This window comes from Vigna angularis, chromosome 3 (assembly GCF_016808095.1).
Source record: "Vigna angularis cultivar LongXiaoDou No.4 chromosome 3, ASM1680809v1, whole genome shotgun sequence".
NCBI lineage: Eukaryota > Viridiplantae > Streptophyta > Magnoliopsida > Fabales > Fabaceae > Vigna > Vigna angularis.
In genome coordinates this window covers 8,211,429-8,232,042 of record NC_068972.1, presented here as the reverse complement: position 1 = coordinate 8,232,042, position 20,614 = coordinate 8,211,429, and the positions used below count along the sequence as shown (strand labels likewise).

Genomic DNA, 20,614 nt, shown 5'->3' with positions numbered 1-20,614 from the left:
TCAAGTTAGTATTTAAATTATTTATACTACTTAATACGTTTTCACTTCAATATCATTTGACGTAATTAGATTAAAAAATATTTATTTATTTTTAAAATTTAAGAACAAAAATATATTAAAATTTTAAATATAATTTCAATTTCATAATAAAATGGATTAAAAATATATTTAACTTTTTATAATAGAATAATTGTATGACTTCTTTATGCAGTCAACGCATGATTTATTTTTCTAATATTTTTGTTTTCTTAAAGGTTAACTAAATATAAAATATGCACCAATAAATAACCCGATAAATTTGATAATATTCTTTGATCTTGGCTCAAGTTGATTAACCTTGAGACCTAAGCACATAAAATGGGATTACATAACTTCAGTAGGGCAATGGACATTTGATTATTGCAGCCATTAATAATTATGCCATTCTGTTCCCCAATGTAATTCTAACAATATAACCAAAAGGATGCTAATATCAGTGAGCTTTCCCCTCCTGCCATTATACATGAAAAGCTAGAGAATAACAGAGTCAAATTCATAAAATATCCAGAATGCTAATGTTTCAGTGTCAGCTGCCGGGAGACATGATCATTGCATGAACCAAACAAAAGGTCGAAGAATGGGAAGTTAGCTTCAAAATGAGGCAAACAGCCTAACATCCTTCGAGCTCTGGATTTACATCACACAAAACACAGCAATTCGTCAAGCTAGCAAGATAAAAACTTTGAAAAGGGTATAGCAGAATTACATAATACAGGAAAACTCAAACAAATCCTATCCAGTATAAAAAGAATTTGAGGAGCTAAAATATTTATACTATATGAAAAACTAGAAAAGGAAGCAGAAGTACGTACCCTTCTACTGCTGAGATACAAGGTCTTCCAGTTCATCTATGATAGCTTTATAGCAGAAAATGTACTGATCCTGATAATTGCAGAGTCACCAAAAGGGTCAACTAGTAAGCATATAGAAGAAAAGGCCCAGACAATAATAACAATACTAATGGTTTATGATTACAAATTACGGGGATGGAGGGAAGGAATATCAGGTTAAGATAAGGAGCCAGATCTGTACAATAAGCTCCCAACTAGGACCGATTCCCAAGTGTCTAGTAAACTGAGGTTACCTCAGCCAAAAAGCCTACTGGACTGGAGACTACCATGTCATCTTCCTTAAGATTTTCCTCAATTACATTAACCTCCTTTCTTGTTCTTAAAAATTATAGAAATTTTCCTTATCTTTGATTTTTGGTCTGTTAGGAGGGTACATGTCTATACAAAACTTTAGTCGGAGGGTATTTATCTGACAAGAATTTGAAACAGGTCATTTAATTTCTGACAGAAAGCTAGAAATGAATTTCCAATGCCCCTAAAGCTCAAAGATTAAAAAAAGAATTGCACAAAATATTTGTGCTAGAAGTACTGAATACAATTGTGTATGAAGAATCACAATAGTGTTGGGTGATTAGGCTCAAAAAGATTTCCAATGCCCCTAAGATTTAAAAAAAACTTTGCACAAAAAATTTGTGCTAGAAGTACTGAATACAATTGTGTATGAAGAATCACATTAGTGTTGGGTGATTAGGCTCAAAAAGATAGTATCAATTCCATAAGTTCAATGGCACTTTTTGGTGCATTGATTGTCATAACTTGAACTCAAAGACAGTACATCAGTTGCTGATATTGTCAACCGTATCTTAATTGTCGAGTGCTTCTATCTCGATTGTCCATTCAACACTAGTTTTTTTATTTGATGAAAACATGTTTTTGCTCAGTGTGTGCAAGACCATGGAAATTAATTTTCCAAGTTTATTTCCCTTCTTTTTATTTTTAGTTTGAGAGCAAGTCGTACCCCATCTTATTTCTTAGAGTACTTATGTCGATTGGTAGAGCCTCCACATGTTTATTTATTTTTTACCTTAATTACCTCTATATTCCACGTGAAAAATAGTAATAGGAGCATGATCCCAGTAATAAACTAGTTGATAGAACACACTTCTCGTGTAATTAAAAAAACAGGGATGGATACTTTCAAAGGAGGACACGGTTCCTCAACAGAGAGTTTGATTACATCCTATCTGGCCTAGTTCCTCGCAATAATCTGCCTTCATTGTCATCAAAATGTTATTATTATTAGGAGTTCCAATCTGGGCAACACAATATTCCTTTTTTTCTCAACATAAAGGAATTCATAGATTCTCCACTGAAGGAATGATGTTCTTTGAAACTTCTAATTTATACATCCTTGCCTAACCAGCCAGCCTAGTTCGTCGCAACAATCTGCCTTCTTTACCATCAAACAAAATAATATACCATATCATCACTATTTTATATTTCAAAAGCTCTTGTCTTTTTATTTAGTTAAGAAATGGAACTTGACAAACAAGCAGCCCACCTAAATCTTGCCATTTCATAAAAAAATCCGTATATTCATTAATCGTACTTAAATATTAAATCAACAAATCTTGATACCTGGGTCTGAACCATTCCAACACGCTGGGCCCTGAACACAGCTACTGTGTTAGCAATATCTACAGCAGACATATCACCAGCAAGTATTCTCTGAATTGTGTTGTGAATTGTGCAATATGTTCCAGTTCTACCAATACCTGCACTGAGTGATAGAGTTTGTCTCAGACATACGTACACGTGATATATTATCATCATCACTGCCATAAAGTGAATAAACACAAAAAAAGAAGGAACAAGATGAACCTGCAGTGGACCACTATTGGACCAAGGTTTGGTGGTAAATGGTATAATCTTTTCAAAATTTCACGCACAGCTAATGTATCTTTGGGAACTCCGTGGTCAGGCCATTCCGGATACTGAATATGCAAAACAGATATTGGAGCATCTTCTACCTGCAACAATAGATAAAGATTAGCATGAAACAGGATGCAATACACCTTGATGATAAAGAGAAATTGAGTGCATTTCAAAATTATAACAAAAAAATTGTTATGTTTTTTTCTCCTTTTTATAGAAAAGGAAAGTTTACAAGGGGGAAAATATGATATATTGCAATAAGGTAAACCCCAGATATATAGCTTGGGATGAATAATATTTCAGGTTAGTATGCATAGATGCAATTGTCCCCATCAACCTAAACACCAACTTAACAACTAAAAAATAGTTTTCCATCAATCAATGCCAGTTGGGTTTCCATCAATGGTTTGTTTCAAGTTTCTTGTGTCTATCTAACTCAACAACAAATTGCCATCTTAAGACCACGAAAATAAAATATTAATAAAACAAAATAGATACCCTCCACACAACTTTGCTTGATATGCAGAACATTTAAAAAACAAAAAGATGAAAGGTTATTATATGGAATTTTTATCTTGGTGCAAAAGAAATTTAATTTGAAAAAAATAGAAGAATATACAACCAAGGACAGGAAAAAAAAAATCTCCAAATTAAAAGAAACTAACAAATCAAGGAAGGTTTATTTTTTATACTTATGTTATTTCTCCTTCCTCAACGTTTAATTCAAATCACCTATATATGGAAGATTATATTAGCGGAATAACTAGGAACTCATCCAGAAAACTTTCCAAAGCTATGTGTTATTATAGTTAGAAGTAATCACTTTGAAGGGTGTCATTTATTTCATGTTGATAAAAGTTCCCATCGTTATTTTTCTTATAATGTTTGAAGAGTACACAAAAGAACACCCCAAACTTCAAAAAACAAGACTAAGAGTCAACTGCTATATTTTAGCCATGACTAGTTCTAGAACCACCACCCCCGGGAAAGCATGAGCACATTCCATCATTTCATTAAGCTTCCAGAGTTAAATTTGGAGTGGCCTCTCGGGTTCTAGTGTTAACATAGTTGAGAGATATATTATCATTAAGGAAAGAATTCAGTTTAAGCATTACAACTACAAAAGGCCAAGAGTTAAATGAATGGTTTTCAAGAGAAGGGGACCTCTTCCCGAATCTCACATCCTCCCATCTACAAACTATTACACATGACAGTCTGTAAAGAAAGATATAAATCCTGAACGTCACAACCATTACAAGAGGAAAATAATCTGACCTCTCTATGGTTCACCTCTAAAAGGCGCAGCACCAGTGAAGTTTCAGTAGTGTTCACCCATTTACCAATAACAGAAATATTACCAACTTCTCTAGGTCCATCCTCCGCTTGAAAATAATCTCCACACTTTACCATCTATAAAGAAAGTAAAAGAAAACGTGATAAAAAAAATACAACAAGGAAGAAAAAACTCAATATGTTAGTGAGTAGGCTCGAAAGGGCCAAGTGACAAGTACCTTATAATTATCCACCAACCTTGTTAGCATGATAATTGCAGGGCAGCGATATTGGATAATCATCTCCCAGAAATCTTCATAAGTATGCGGAAGTGGACCTTGTGTGGCAACAAACTGTGACGCGTTTCCAGAGGAGGAGGTCTACATAATACATTGAAGAGGCACATGCAAGCCAATTTAACTATCTATCTATTCCCACCAAATCTCCTGGCACAACAGTTATTTAATTAAAAGCAAATTAAATAAACAAACAGAAGAAGTAAGTTTATACCGAGACCAAGCTTGCATTGATATACCCCTGTGCTGCAGGTCTATAATCCGAACTCGATCTGAGAACAACCCTGTTATTGTCAACTGAAACAAGAAGTGACAAAATTCAATTTCTTTTCCCGAAAATAACACAACAATCCAATAAACCCTCGGCAACAAATTTACATGGCAAAACGTCCGTGTATCGGTTTTTGTTCAAATTGACGCCGTCAAGAGCGACGGTGCATCTTCTCCTCATCTCACTCGGCGTTATTCTGTTTGCCTGAAACCGCAACACAACCCAGTACGGTGAATCTTAGTGTGTTTGAGATATGAGAATAATGGATTAGGTTAAGGTGCGAACCTGCAAGTGTGCAAACTCCCGACTGATGGTGTGAGGAGCCTGGAGTTTGTCCTTCAAAAGGTTGATGGCTTGGGTGCAGTGGCTGACCTGATCCGCAGTGAGGGTGATCGGGGAGGGGCTATCGGGCGAGAAATTGAAATTCTCGGGAGGTGGTGCGGAGGAGGAAGTGGTGGTGGGGTTGCCGTCCATGGTGGGTCTCCGGCGGGGACGAGAGCGAGATGCGACGAGGTTCCCCAGCTCCAGTTACGGTGTATTCTCCCTTCACTGTTGCTATCAGTGCAGTGGAGTTGACCTGACGCAATAACAGAATGCGCACTTTGCGATTCGTTTTTCCATTTTTATTAGACTGAAAAGTTAATGCCGTTATTGAATTTGAATTACCTCTCTAATTTGATTTCTGAAAAAAACTAAATTAAGAAAAAAAAAATCTTGAAACTTTAACATATGTCTTTCGTGTTAGTTTCTAGATAATCTTTGTTTTCATGTCTCGCATATTCCTGTCTAGAAGCTGGATTAGGAAGCCATCCGTCGAATAATTAAATAAATTATTGAATTACGTAAATTTAATTATAAACAGCTTCTTTGTCGGAGACCAAATGTATGTGATAAGAAGTGTAATTATAAATATTATCTAATAAATCAGTTTAAAACTTTCACAAAATAAACACGATCAAAGAAAAACAATATAGCTTAAATTTTGTCTGAGCATGTTTAACTTCGCTTACTTATTGTAGCTTCTATGATTAGACCAAGCTAATGAACTGATCTACTTTTTAAAGTAATAATTATATTTTTAAATTTTTAAAAAATATTATTTCAATGAAAAATGTAAATGTGTTATAATTTTATTTTAAAAAAAAATAATCTAAAACTTAAAATTAATTCAACTTAAATTTAAATTTTTTTTTATTTCTTTTTTTAATAACGAGACAAAACAATCCTTCGTCTAACGTCATATCTAGTCAAACCTAAAATTCACATTTTGCTTAAAATTCAAATGGAAACCATATTTTTTATCCCTTGGATTGATCAAATCATCCTCTAATTCGCTTATGTATGATTGTCTTTACAATGTTTCCAATTTTTTTATTTCGTTTATTTTATTATTATTATTATTATTATTATTATTATTATTATTATTGTTATTCACATTAATTGTTATAGACTTATCTTTCTTTGATTTGAAGATTATTTATTTTATTTTACTTATATAATATCTAGTTTATCGCTTTCTAAATCTAAATTTTGTAAGTTTTATTTATTTATCCTGTAAATCAGTTAGATATTAAAATTGATGGTTTCTATTATATAAGAAAATGTGCTCTTAGGAGTTCTTACATTGACTTGTTATTGCGCCAAATAAGTCAGGTGAATATGCTCTAATCCAAAGATTTGACCAAAACAAATTCTTACAAACAAAAACACTTGTCAAGAACTTGCGATAAACCAAAACAACTACAGATTGGGCTATTCAAAGCACCCAAAAGTCATGGTATTCAGCCCAGTACAAAAGAAACTATTATACATTTATTTAGGCTTCAATAAAATATAACCTACCTTACTCATTTCATATTAACTCGGCTATTTATTTAATATAAAATAAATTCATCTAATTAATTAATTTAATTTCCAACTAATATGTTGATACACACAAAAATTATAAATCCTTAATAAACAACATTTTTAATATTTAAGGTTACAATTTTGTTTACATTGTATTTTAAAAACTAATTAGTATAATTTCTTTTAGCGTTAGAATAGTAAAAAATATATTTATTTGTTTAAGGTATTAAAAAATAAAAAGATAATATTTCATGTATCATTTCCTTTTAATTCCTTTCTAATTTCAAATAAATTATTTGTTGAATATAGCAAATTAATTGCCATGAAGCAACACGAGCTCAAGGTATTGGAAGAAAGGAAAGACAAAGTATTAGGTTGTTTGTGACACAAAATGTGAGGAAGAAAATTAATACATTGATAAGGCATTTTACGTACACAGTATAGTTTTTAAGTAGACAATAACGTTTACGACATTATGACACAATCAAATTCTATTTTTGAGTGACATTTTATTTTCCTTAAAGTCTAGTCTTCTCTTCTTTTTTTCTATAATTTTCATGTATATGTTGTTTTTTGTTTTTTGCATGCATACAAAATTTAAGTTAAATAGATTAGTCTCTATTAATACAGGACTATAATTATATGTTATGTTTGTGAATTAGGTCTTAGTAGTGAGTCAGAAATTTTTTAACTGTTTTAAAATCTTCATCTTTCTTTAAGGAGCACAAGAGTGAAGGTAAGGGGAGCTGGTAATTTTATTACAATTTCAGTTGATTTTGGATTTGATATGGAGTTTGTTTATAAAGTTGGAAATTGATGCATTACAATGAGTATGATTTCACCAATATGTAGAAGTCGTACAAAGTCAGTATGATTTCACCAAAAAAAAGTTGTATAACTTGAATACGACTTCACTATACTAGAAGACGAATAACACTTATAAAAATAAATGTATACTAAAGTCATACTTCACAACAAATACTTAAAAAATAAATTTATACTAAAATTGTACTTCACAACAAAGATTTCGGAATAATAAAAAACAAAGAAGTTATACGAGACAATAAAAACTTCAGAATAATGAAAAAACAAAAACGTATGAAACTATAAAAATTTCAAAAATATTAAAAGAACAAAGAAGTCTTATAAGATAATAGAAACTTCTCATAATTTATTGAAATCATATTCAAGTCATTAGATTTCTTCTTAATAAGTCGTACCAGCCTAGTTCGATTTCTTCATATCTGTATTTTTTTTTTAAAGTTGTTCATTTCCATAATTTCTTATACGAATTATACCATTTGAGTAAAAAGACGACCGAAATTACTGTTACTAACTTATAAATGAAAAAAATAAAAATAAAGAGTTCATGATAAAATGGGATTTTATTAGACTAGTTCTTGACATCTAAGATTATAAAATACATTTTTATTCTATTTTAGCACGTGTAAGAAATATGGTAGAAGTTTTTACCATTGTCAATATCTATTACCTATCATTTGCAATATTGTATATTATATATTCATATTTATATCTGTATATATATTTTAGAAAGAAAAAAAGTTTTAACAAGTTACCACAATTAAAAATTTAGATATAAGTTTCAAGTTTTACATGGAATAAAAATAAAAATTTAAATAATATTTAAAAAAAATCTACAAACACATAATTTCAAAATTTTAAGTTGAAAAACATTATACTATATATTTATTCAATCTTATCAGATAGTATTTCTTTTTTTCATGTTTTACCTCTAAATAATGGAATAATAAATTCAAATCACATAAATAATAAAACAATGAGAATTCTCTTTATCGAAATATTAAAAAAAATTAAAAACATTTGTTTAGTATCTTTATTGCTGTAATCTCCAATATAGTATGCTTTTGTATAAGATACACACATGTGTCTATTGCAATGACATTATTTGAGCAATCTCATAATCTTGCTTTTTTTATTAATATATAAAGATCGTGCTGAACCCTTTCTTATTCAAATAACTACCTATTCACCAGTAAAAATAAAGACCTTTGACCGGGTTATTACATTTTGGTTTGCACGAAATCAAAGCATAAAAAGGTGCATTGATATTTTTGTATTTTTTTAACATATAGGTAGCGGTTAAGAAAAAAAACAAAAACCGTACCTTTCATATCGATTATTCTCACACCACTGTCATATGGTCCTACAAAACTGACAATTGAAGATTTTTCAACTGACAAATTTTCTATACAGGACTTATGATCTCAATTCTCTACAGAATTGTTGTTATAGAGTCCTGCAAAACTAATAGTTTAAGATTTTTCAACTGACACTTTTTGAATATGACTTTTAGTCTTAATTATTTACAGAACCGGTATCATAAGATCCTGATATTCTTATTGCAGGCTAACTTTTGAACTGACAAATTTACTGAAAATGACTTTTGGCCTCCGTTCTCTACAGAACTGATGTCATAGGGTCTTGATGTTGCAAGTTGCCTTCTCAATTGACAACCCTATATATGGACAACTCTATGGCCTTCGTTGTTTTGAAAATTGGTGCCATAGACTCTTTATGCTTTTGTACATGTACTCTTTCGTTTTGACTAATTACTGGACAACGATTTATTTCGACACTGAACTCAACTTTATGGGTAGTTTTGTTTGGGGTTTTGATGAACTTTCATTTTCATTTTTTTGAGTTCGTTTGTTATTCATACATCATAAGGTAAAATTAGTATATTCAAAAGAACTTCAAATGACCTGAAAATTTGTTCAAAATACCATGAAAAGCTCCCACAAAAAGTTTTGAATGAAAATTCAAAGTGTAAGTATGTGAAATATTTTTGCAAAGTAAATTAGTGAAAAATAGAAAAATTTTTGAAAAAAAAAACTAGAAGGAACAGTTGGATCACTGCCACGGTGTTCAAAATTTTTTTTTATCCCAAATTGATACATGACATGGTCAAATCGGCCAACCAAAATAAAAGTTATGATCGTTTAAATATCTATGACAATTTTTATTTTATTTTAAGAGTTTATGGTAATAGTTCCTAAGAGAATCACAACCAAAAACTTTTTTGTTTATTGTTTCGATTCTTTTGAATTGAAACACAATCATGATTTTTTTTTCTTCAATTATTAATTGAGGTCAAATATTTTCTTTTTTATTTCTTTTGAATATAGCTCAGTTTGAAATGATGGTAACCCTTTGTTATATTAGTAACTTGTTGGATAATATATTTTATCGTTTAAATATTCATTATAATGACATTTAAGCAATGATCTCACTGTTTAAACTTTATTGGAACAATTTCAATACATAAATATCGATTCATAAACAAAAGAAATCGCATACCAAATCCCAACAAATAGACTACATTTAAATCATTTCAAACTATGATTGTGTCATTTTCTTACTTTTCAACATGATAACTTTTAACAAATAAATGTGCATACATAATGATGTCTTAGTTGTTAGCATTAATGAAGTAAACGAAGAGTTTTTCATTATGTCTTCCAGAAAGGTTTTATTAGTTTGATTGTAAAGCTTCTTCGACTCTCTCTCATTTCAAAATATAAAATATTTTCGAACAACAAATTAGTTAAATGAGTCAATATAGAGACAATCAATCAAGAAAAGTTACATTCCATTATATTTTTATATAATCAATTAATTTGAGTAAAACTGAAAATAAGAATGATTCGCAATAGTTAGGTTAAAGGTGTAATTGATTAAATCCATGTTTTTAAAAAACACATCAATTTGCACTTAATGGATCAGATTTAATATTAATTGATTAGGTTTAAAAACTTTCGGTGTATGGGAGTTAGAATAATAAAATCAATTAATGTTAAAATATTATCTATTAAAGTAGGTAGTTACAACAATTTTTTTAAAATCCCTTTCCTTCATCGAAATAAACAGTGAAGTTGAAGATATAACCTCAGTGAGTGCAAGAAAAGTTTCTAGAGTGCAATAAACAAATTTTGATTCTTTATAAACAAAAAAATCAAAGAGAGATTGTTCCAAAAGCTATAAGTGTTTATAAAATACATCACAACCTAGGTGATAATGTTCCTATTTCTTATGGTTTTGGATTTAAAAATCTTATTTCTTATGATATTTTATGACATCAACTTAATATTTTATGGGTTCAACTTGTTCATGTTCTTCTCTCTTTTTTGTTTTCCCAAAAGACTTAACTTTTACATTATTTGGGGCTTACACAATATTTTGTTCTGGTGCCAAAACATGTTTATATAAAAATATTTTGACTTGTCCCAATATTATTTCTCATGTCCCAATGAAGTTTATCAATAAGGTTGGAAGAAAGATGGGATATGAAGATTTTGGCACAAGAGGATAAGCAGTCTGAACCAAGTTTTAAGTATTGCTATCTATATTGCAATGACTATATATTTCATATGTTGGTTTCTTTATCTAAAAGGAGTTTTCATAATGATAAAGTGCATTTTATTGAGGGAGCATATAAATAACTTAAATGCATTTTTAGTATAAAATTAGTAAAGTGCTATTATTCAGTTTTATAAAAATAGAATACTTATGTTAACTTTTAATTATATTTTTATAAACTTAAATTTATGTACAAATATAAGGTTATAAGTTAATAATTTTTATAAAATGTTATTTTTGTTAGTGTTATCGTTAGAAAAACAATTATCATAAATTTATAATTGGTTTGTTGTTACTATGTAATGTCTTTCAAAATTCAAAACAAAATAATTTTCAATATATTTATATTTTATTGACATGATAACCATAAAAGTCGAGGGTCAATTACTTTTAAATATAATTTTTACACATGATCAACTTTATGTTATTGTTACAAGTATAAAAAACAACGTAATATATTAAATGAAAATAAAAATGTAACCCATAAAACTTTTAAATGTGATGAATTTGAAAATCTTTTGAAAAAAATATATAATATACAATAACACATCTTCAATATAATTATTATTCTATTTGTAATATATTTATTATTTATCTTCTCTAAAATTTAATTTCGTAATTACTTATTAAATTAAATGCAAAATGTATACTATTTACAAATCATCCATAATTGATTTAAGTATTAGTTGTATAAATTCAAATAAGATATTTCAAATTACCACTTATTACAATAATTTTTATACATTGTTTAATATATTATTTCTAATTGTTGAATTTATTTGAAAACTTGATTTATGTATTAATTCTAAATAAATGTTATATAATTTATTATAAACAAATTTGAATGATTTATTATAAATAAGATATAATAATTTTTTTATATAAAGTTATTTATTTGTCCAATTTATTTCAATTAAACACATTAAATTATATCAAACCATTTAAAATAAATAAATAGTTATTCAAGTTAATACATATACAATATTTTAATATTTTTTAATTATTTTAATTATTATTATTTGTAGTATTATTCTAATTCAAAATACAATATATTAAATTAATCAGTTTTATTAATTTTATTTTTATTATTAAATATTAAATAAAGTAAAAAGTACCGTGTATTGTACAGGTACACGTACCAGTTTAAGAATACAAAGCTCCTCTATGTGGAATTAAAGACTGTCCGTGTTTTCCATGGTGGAAACTACAAAAGCAATGTGTTTGTTGCACATGTTTCAAACAGTCAAAACAAGGTGAATAACAATGTAATGAAGAAGTAGCTTATTAACTTTCTTTCCAAAACTTAATTTTATTTTGCTTCATCTTCCATGTCTCATGTTGACAAAAATAAACGCTTACCTTTTATCAAGTAAATATATATATATATATATATATATATATATATATATATATATATATATATATATATATATATATATATAATTTAGAACCAAAAATTCTGAAGAATTTTTTCTTTCTTTCTAAAACTTACAGAATTACAGTAACTATGAAAATAAATAATATCAAATTCACATTTTTTTTAAATCCTTTTAAAAGTAATACAAACGTTGTTGTTGACCGGTATGGTATGGACACCACGGGATGAAATTTTGAGTCAAAATCGTTAAAATACATTTTTGGAACTTAATTTTATTATAGATAATAGAAATGATTATGAAGATTAGCTTTCACTTGTATAAATAAGTTCCTCTGAATGAAGTTGAAGTTCATCCCTCCTACCTTGCCTTTTCTTTCTCTCCTAACCATGGATACATCTTCTTCTCCATATGCATTCATCTTTGCATGTTTGCTATGCACAATGATGTTCGACGCCGGCACTTGCAACTTCAATAATCGTTGCAGCAAAAAAGATACACAAACTCTCTTAAACTTCAAGAAAGGAGTCATGGATCCATCAGGCGTACTTTCTTCATGGTCCACTCAACAAGATTGTTGTGAATGGAGAGGAGTTAAGTGTGACAGAATCAACAGTAGAATCACTCGGCTCAGTCTCCCATGTTTTACAAGTATTCCAAATTACATTGACAAAAGGGATAAATCACACTGCCTCACAGGTACCTTTTCCCTTTCCCTGTTAATGGAGTTGGAATTTCTAAACTACTTGGATTTGAGAAATAACGACTTTTTGGCGATCCAGTTTGATTCTGTGCATAATAAGAATTATTATAACCTATCTGTATCTATCCGTCCTCCGCAATATCTCAACTCATCAACTCTTCGTTATCTTGATCTGTCCTTTAACGAGAATCTTGTTATAAATAGTCTTCAATTTCTTTTTCGCATGTCCTCTTTGGAATATATTGACATCAGTGGCGTTGATCTTCACATGGAAACTAACTGGCTTCAAATAGTCACTATGCTACCATCGCTTTCAGTGCTCCGCATGAGTTATTGCCAACTTAAAGATTTGAGTCCATCTCTTCAACATGCTAATTTTACTGCACTAAAAATTCTTTATCTATCAGGAAATAAATTTCACTCAGAGTTGCCTAAATGGTTATTTAACCTTAGTTGTGGTCTCTCTGGTATTTCTCTTAGTTCATGCTCTTTAACAGGACAACTTCCTAAGGCATTGTTAAATCTTCAACATTTGGAAGACCTGGATTTGGAAAACAATGACCTCAATGGATCAATACCAGATTGGATAGGTGAACTTGACCATCTACAATATCTTTTTGTCGACAGTAACATGTTTTCTGGATTTATTCCCAAAAGTTTGGGAAATCTATCATCCTTAACTTCCTTGTCCGTTGGCTACAATCAATTCACAGGAGTTGTGTCAGAGAGAAATTTTGCCAAAATGTCAAAATTAAAGTATTTGAATATAATCTCTTCACCATCATTAATCTTTGATTTTGACTCCCACTGGATTCCACCTTTTCAACTTGAGAACCTAGGGCTCTCATTTTCAGGTCCTCACCTCCCTGCATGGTTATATACTCAAAGATCTATTGAACGTTTATATATTTATGGATCATCGTTTCAGGCCCCAGACAAATTTTGGAATTTTGTATCAAGGGTGTCCGAACTTTCTTTAGAATATAATTCGATAGATGGGAACCTATCAAACATATTGTTGAACTCTACAGTGGTACGTTTGTCATCAAATGGTTTGAAAGGTTCCCTGCCTCGATTATCCTCGAATGTAGCTCTTGTCGGGTTATCAAACAACTCATTATCAGGAAGTATCTCTCCTCTCTTGTGTGATCATAAGTTGCTGAATGGGAAAAGCAATTTGGTGTACTTGGATATATCTCTGAATCATTTATCTGGAGGTCTTACAAGTTGCTGGGAGAACTGGAAATCATTGATTCATGTTAATTTGGGAAGCAATAATTTAACAGGCAAAATACCCATATCAATGGGTGTGTTATCTAATCTTGCCTCGCTACATCTGCATGAGAATAAGCTCTACGGAGAGATTCCTCCATCGCTACAAAATTGCCAAATACTGATCTTCAATGTTCGTGAAAATAACTTCACAGGAAATATACTAAATTGGATACCGCATTCTGCAAAGGCTCTCCAATTAAGATCCAATCATTTTAGCGGTAACATCCCAGAACAAATATGCCAAATGTCTTCCCTCTTTATTTTGGATATTGCAGATAACACAATCTCAGGATACATACCCACCTGCCTATGTAATATCACAGCCTTAGTTGTCAACAATGCTTCCCACAGGGAGTATTCAACAACCCTACAATACAATTTCTCAAATAGAAGTTTGTACTTCTTTGAAGAAAGTCTTGAGCTGGTTGTAAAAGGCCTGGTATTAGAATATGACAGTAACCTGAAATTTATGAACTTAATTGATATGTCAAGTAACAATTTATCTGGAACAATTCCTGTCCAAATGTTTAGCCTCTTCGGATTGAGTTCCCTGAACTTGTCGCACAATAAATTAACAGGAAAAATACCTAACGAAATTGGCAACATGAAAAATTTGGAATCCCTTGATTTTTCTGTGAATCAGTTTTCGGGTGAAATTCCCCAGGCCCTGTCCAAATTGTCCTTTCTCAGTTATTTAAACCTGTCATTCAACAATCTCACAGGCAATATACCATCAGGCACACAACTTCAGGGATTTGGTGAACTCAGCTACACAGGCAATTCTGATCTTTGTGGACCTCCACTTACAAAAGTATGCTTCAAGTTGTCAGATGATAAATTTAAAGACAGAAAGCCAATAAATGAAGATGGAGATGAATCTGAATTTTTTCCATGGTTTCATATTGGACTAAAATCTGGATTTGTGGCAGGCTTTTTGGGAGTTTTCTGTGTCATTCTCTTAAATAAAAAATGGAGAGAAACTTACGTCAAGTCTCTTAATGACTTAAGAGACCGACTTTGTGTCATGGTTGTCAACAATATAAACTCCTTCCGCTAAACATGGCCATAGAGGTAAGGAAAACCTTTCGGTCGAGATTTCATTTGATTTATAGAGGGTGTGAGATCGTCTTTGTATTATAGGATATTTTCATGCTGAGTGTTTTCTTTTTATGAAGCCCTTACATAATAACATTTACAAGCCGTTGCTGTGTCAGAATTTATGAGAACAATAATGCTTTTATTTTATTATTATATTACATCTTTTGGTGTTTCTCATTCTTTAGAAGGGAATAATTCATCAACTGCAGGGGAGAATAAGAGGTGATGTGATGCAGTTTTGTAAATGACTAGAGCATTGTAATAGGAAATATACAGTTTTTAACATTCTGTGTGCTGTCAAACAGAACCAAAAAAAAAATCCTCTGAGAATACTAATCACAATGGAAAATACTTCAGCCAAAAGTGGGTTATTCCTTATAAAATCAAAAACGTTAAAACATCAATAAAAGCCGGCATCTCTTAATAATCAAAGGGTGTGTTCTTTTGAAGTGATTCACTCTCTACTTTTGTGTTCTTTTGTAGTAAATTGAAGACGATGGAGAGTGCGGAAATGCAAGAAGATCCGTCCTTTCATCCCATCTCACGTGTTAATTAATAGAGATTTGTGAGTGACATTATTTGACAAAAGTACCACTATAATGTGTAACACTGTTTTTTTATCCCGCCTTTACTTTTTCTTCAACCACTTACTGTTCTAAGAGATTCTTGGACTACAATTTACCTCTATTTCTTACAACACATTTACCATTAATTACATTTAAGAATGACTTAAATATAATTTTTCTTTTTTTTAATAAGAACCCTATTTTCCTCAATTTTGATTTTTTTTTAACAATGTTTAAAAGATAAACACGTTATTTATCATTTTGTAATTTTTTATTTTTATTTTTATTTATTTTTAAAAAATTATTCAAAGTCAATATTATCAAAGTGATAGTACCACGTAAGTTCGTGTTATTATTCTATATTCAATTCAGTTACAATTTTTATTACTTTTTTCAATTTATTTTTAATTTTTGTTAATTTTTCGATTTAATTCTAATTTTGACTCTCTTTACATTAAAATCAAATTTAATTTTTATTAAAGTTTAAATTTTTGTTAAATATTTCTTTCATTATTTTTAAACAAACTTTAACTATATTATTAAAATATAATAATTAGATTTATATTTTATCTTTCCTTCTAAAATTTAAAATTGAGATTGAATTAAACAAAATCAATTAAAATTGAGATTGAACTAAAAGACAATGACATGCAACATTCATATTGACTTGACACATTATACTCATAGAAACTTTTCATATAATACAATGTTGATTTACTTGACATGTGACATTCACAATTAATTTTTTGTCAACAATTTAAACTCAGTTAAAAAAAAATCAAATTGACTAAAATTAAAAAAAAACTATAATTTTATTGAACATTAAAATAATGAAGACCAAATTAAACAACGTAAACAAAAATAAAAACCAAAATTATATTTAATCCTTCAAAAATATATAATAGTTTTTTAGAAATATAAAGCATATCTTTTACAATTATTATTATTAATATAAAAAAACAATACTTTTTTCCATAATAATCAATAATATCTAAATATTTAATAGCAATAAATAGTAATAGTAATAATAATAATAATAATAAATAATAATAATAATAATAATTATTATTATTATTATTATTAAAAAATAATATTATATTATACTCTATTAAAATATTTTATTTATTTAATCACATTTATAAAATCTTTCATAAATTTTACAAATTTCATCTCTAAATTTAATTCCAAATCTCTTAAAAAAGATACAAAAATTTTAATTTTAAATCCAATTAAATTCATCTATTCACTTTTCTCAAACACATTTTTACAATTAAACAAGTCTTAAAAAACTAAATAATCTTCCATTAATCGAAGATGAATTAAAGCATTATACCTAAAATACAAGTTCTTTTACTAAATTTAAACTACATATTAAAACTAACAGTTTATTAGTATGAGTAAAATCAGGCTCACAGTCATTAATAAAAATTCAAGTTTGAAACTTCTGAATAATCAAGAGAAAAAAAATATTTTAACACTTTTTAAGAAAGATCAATCATTAATAAAAAAATACGAATATATCTAAAATATTTAAATATAAATATAAATTTTAAGATGATATTAAGCTCAGAACAAAAGATACATTAGCATCTTAATTCCTACGGAATAAGGATAAAAATACAATGATACAATAAAATAAACCTATATTTTTACTATTCGCCAAATCTATTTTATTGTGATATGTTTTAAACTGAAATCCGTTGAAATCCGTATAGAACAAACATGCATTGATCCAATAGAATGAAATAGACACTGTTAATGTTAATAATTGTACCATTGTTACAAGAAAAACATGGTTTTATACATTCCTTAGGTGAGACACGTGTTGATATTTTTAATTAAGTTTGTTATTTAATTTTTGTTAATTAACGAGTGACTATTACCTGTATTAATCTCTTAAGAAATGTGAGATTAAAAAATGCAAGATTTTATTCTTAATTATGAATAAAGTCAATTATCATTACATTAGCAATAATATTCTTTATATTAACTATAAAAAAATAATTAAAAAATATAAAATTTGAATACTCGGTAAATCAATAAAATTTAATGTTAAATTTACGATATACTTAGAAATTTAATTAAGATTTAAAATAAAAATATCAATAAATAATGTATAATGATCTTTTTATTAAATTTTTCATCAAATTATTGTCGTTTAAGAATCTTATTTTTCCGAATTAAAACTAAGTTAAAAAAACTATTTTATTAAATCATTTAACACAATGAGAAATTAAACATTTTAATAATCATGACTTTCAAACTTAATACAATAATAATTGATATGGAATGTCATATAAGATTTATATTTTGAATCCTCTAAAAATACTCATAATAAGAAAAAGACTCTGCTATTATTTCTAAAAGCCCAAACTAACACAAATTTTAAATCGTAAAATATTTTTAAAAATTTAAAAATCTAAATAAATCTTGAAAATATAGCGAAAAATAAGTGTATTTTTATATTAAAATAAGAATTCCTATCTCCATGGTCGTTTAAAGATCATAGATTACCTGGTTACCTATCTACCCATACCACCTCGCCGCCGCACACAGCCGAAGTGCGATTTTGCAGCTCGCAACGCCACCGCCAACTTTGCTGTCAACTTCCTTCGCCGTAGCTTAGCCTTCAGGTACCTCTATTTCTCTTTCTCGTTTCGCAGGAATCTCTTTCTCTTGTAGGGTTCAGGGATCATAGTTCAATGCTTCGTGCACGAATTAATCGACCGAAAGAGGACAAGAAAATACCTAATTAGTGGTCTTCCTTTTTGTCTATCTAAATTAATGGGTTCAAGATGTTGAAACTTGAAAATAGTGATAGACGAGTCTGTTCCCTGTTAGCTTTGATACTTGTGTTGTTCTCCAATTTTACTGCGTACGGTCTTGTCAATTAAATCGTGAAAGGTGATTGCGTGCTGACCAATTCCGTATTTTGTAAATTGAACTCCATCAATTTTGTTTGATGAAAGTCTGCATCATTGCTTTGTTTATTCTGTTTATATACCTTCTTAAACGTTTAGTGGACTGAGAAGTTTGATCAGATTGGGTATACTTTCAAACTTTGTCGTGCAAGTTACTTTGAAAGCGGTGCTGTTCGATGCAGTAAGTGGCCCAGTTTCTCTGGATAATCTAGATAGTTCTTGAGTAAATTTAATTCTATCTACCCTCTCAGATGTTTAAGTTGCGAGTTGTTACGTGGCTACGTGAAAGAAATTCATGATGCTATGTTTATCGTAAGGTTGTTATGACTGATTGATTGCTAATACGTGATAACAATGACCACTTATGTGATACTTGCATAAATTGGTTTCTATAGATTTTCATAGAGATTTATTTTAAAGAAAATTAGCAGTGGAAATTGATATTTGTAATTTGGTAAAGAATTTTTTCCTTCTTTTTAATTGCATTTATTTTTATTTTGCTTATATATTTGATTTGTTCAAACTTCAAATCCGTGAAGAAGCAACTGAAACCGAAAACAAACTTGATTCATTGGAATTAGTAGGGATGATGCTTGATTGTGTTTATTTGTATTTTGAATTTGTAGGGTTTAGTTTCAAGTGTTGCTGCTGATATTCTGACCTGTAAGTAAAGATGAGACTGCTAACACATAACATGCTGTCATCGAACATAAAGGGTGTGGTGAATGGGTTCCCATTGCGCATTGAAGCAGAGAAAGTGGTGGAAAAGACTGTGGAAATGAATGGCGAGTTTCTGAAAAAGATGTTTGAGAAGGTTGATTGGAAAGCTTTGGTTGATGCATCACGGGCCATGGGATACACTGAACTACCTGAGGAGGTCGACTCTTCCATTCTGGACTCTGATGAATTTCTGAACAGGTTTCACCATGCTCTCTTGGAACTCCACCTTGAGGAAGGGGCTCTTGTTTGCCCTGAGACTGGACGACGTTTTCCTGTCAACAAGGGCATTCCAAATATGCTTCTTCACGAGGACGAGGTCTGAGTTTTGTTGTTATTTCATAACCTCTACCTGTTTAGTGGCACTCGTTTTTTGGACACCATAGTTAAGAATGCTGGTAATGGAACTGCAGACTTTAAAAGTTGTGGCTGTCAAGTTTACCTTCTTTTTACCAACGCATGATGTATCCTCTGGCTGGGCTGTACTGGATAGTTTGACTATTCCTGAATGCAGGTTGCATTAAACTGCAGCATTAGAAATTAGCTTAAAAGATTTCTTTATATGCTTGTGTTTTTTAGTACTATTTACTGCTTTTTGTGTTGATGCTAATGGCTATTGATTGGAGTTTCTTCCCTTTTGATCATGTCATCCCCAAAGGCATAATCAGTGACAGTTTTGCCTGAATGCTTTTTCTTTTCTTTTATCGCTCTTTATGAAAAACCATCTGCTGGATTTTTATTGAAAAAAAATCAATGAAGTGGTTTATTGCTTAATAGTGAAAGCTTTCATTTTAAAAGTATCATTATAATTTTGTAATTGAAAATGAAAAATCCATATAGAGATAGGAAGAGTAAAAGACAAAACGTAGAAATGAATATATATGAAAATATACCCAAATAATAAGAAAAAAACACACACTCCTTTCCACTATAAAATGGGTGAAATTAAATTTATCAGTAATTGTTTCTATTTTTGAAATTATTTTAAGTATTTTAGAGATTAATATTTTTATTTTTATTTAGTTATTTATCACCTCAGTAATTAACGTTTGGAGAGAGAGAATTATGTAATTTGTGTTTATCGTATTCTCTTATCTGAATAAAAAAT

At 29.5% G+C, this 20,614-nt stretch overlaps 4 protein-coding genes across 5 annotated transcripts; 3 read left to right on the top strand and 1 right to left on the bottom strand.

The window, feature by feature from the left end:
- Positions 1 to 273: 273 nt before the first annotated feature.
- Positions 274 to 5,240, bottom strand: LOC108324200 (protein-tyrosine-phosphatase PTP1). 2 transcript variants are annotated; one of them, XM_017557062.2, is made up of 9 exons: positions 4,890 to 5,238; positions 4,712 to 4,808; positions 4,548 to 4,630; positions 4,277 to 4,417; positions 4,041 to 4,175; positions 2,712 to 2,860; positions 2,469 to 2,610; positions 852 to 921; positions 274 to 666 (listed from the first exon to the last, which is right to left on the bottom strand). In XM_017557062.2, exons 1-8 carry the CDS (start codon positions 5,076 to 5,078, stop codon positions 856 to 858), a joined length of 1,002 nt encoding a protein of 333 aa, XP_017412551.1. In that variant the 5' UTR covers positions 5,079 to 5,238; the 3' UTR covers positions 274 to 666; positions 852 to 855. The 2 variants fall into 2 exon arrangements, 1 of the variants encoding a protein (XP_017412551.1); XR_008247981.1 differs by lacking the exon at positions 274 to 666 and having other exon boundaries at positions 910 to 921; positions 2,469 to 2,605; positions 4,890 to 5,240.
- Positions 5,241 to 12,615: 7,375 nt separating this feature from the next.
- LOC108324730 (receptor-like protein kinase 5) lies at positions 12,616 to 14,533 on the top strand. The gene is made up of 2 exons (XM_052874150.1): positions 12,616 to 14,334; positions 14,480 to 14,533. Exons 1-2 carry the CDS (start codon positions 12,616 to 12,618, stop codon positions 14,531 to 14,533), a joined length of 1,773 nt encoding a protein of 590 aa, XP_052730110.1.
- A 52-nt stretch (positions 14,534 to 14,585) lies between these two features.
- On the top strand, positions 14,586 to 15,261 carry LOC128195748 (receptor-like protein EIX2). The gene has a single exon (XM_052874149.1). The coding sequence runs from the start codon at positions 14,674 to 14,676 to the stop codon at positions 15,259 to 15,261; it is 588 nt and encodes a 195-aa protein (XP_052730109.1). The 5' UTR covers positions 14,586 to 14,673.
- Positions 15,262 to 18,318: 3,057 nt separating this feature from the next.
- Positions 18,319 to 20,067, top strand: LOC108325141 (multifunctional methyltransferase subunit TRM112 homolog A). The gene is made up of 2 exons (XM_017558154.2): positions 18,319 to 18,501; positions 19,416 to 20,067. Exon 2 carries the CDS (start codon positions 19,463 to 19,465, stop codon positions 19,829 to 19,831), a length of 369 nt encoding a protein of 122 aa, XP_017413643.1. The 5' UTR covers positions 18,319 to 18,501; positions 19,416 to 19,462; the 3' UTR covers positions 19,832 to 20,067.
- The last annotated feature ends 547 nt before the right edge of the window (positions 20,068 to 20,614 follow it).

Coding starts and splice junctions, on each gene's coding strand:
- LOC108324200 (XM_017557062.2), bottom strand. CDS start 5,078: ATGGACGGCAACCCCACCACCACTTCCTCCTCCGCACCACCTCCCGAG. Junction 4,809..4,889: donor GGGAGTTTGCACACTTGCAG/GTTCGCACCTTA, acceptor TTGCGGTTTCAG/GCAAACAGAATAACGCCGAG. Junction 4,418..4,547: donor TCAATGCAAGCTTGGTCTCG/GTATAAACTTAC, acceptor TGTATTATGTAG/ACCTCCTCCTCTGGAAACGC.
- LOC108324730 (XM_052874150.1), top strand. CDS start 12,616: ATGGATACATCTTCTTCTCCATATGCATTCATCTTTGCATGTTTGCTA. Junction 14,335..14,479: donor GCCAAATACTGATCTTCAAT/GTTCGTGAAAAT, acceptor TGGATATTGCAG/ATAACACAATCTCAGGATAC.
- LOC128195748 (XM_052874149.1), top strand. CDS start 14,674: ATGAACTTAATTGATATGTCAAGTAACAATTTATCTGGAACAATTCCT.
- LOC108325141 (XM_017558154.2), top strand. CDS start 19,463: ATGAGACTGCTAACACATAACATGCTGTCATCGAACATAAAGGGTGTG.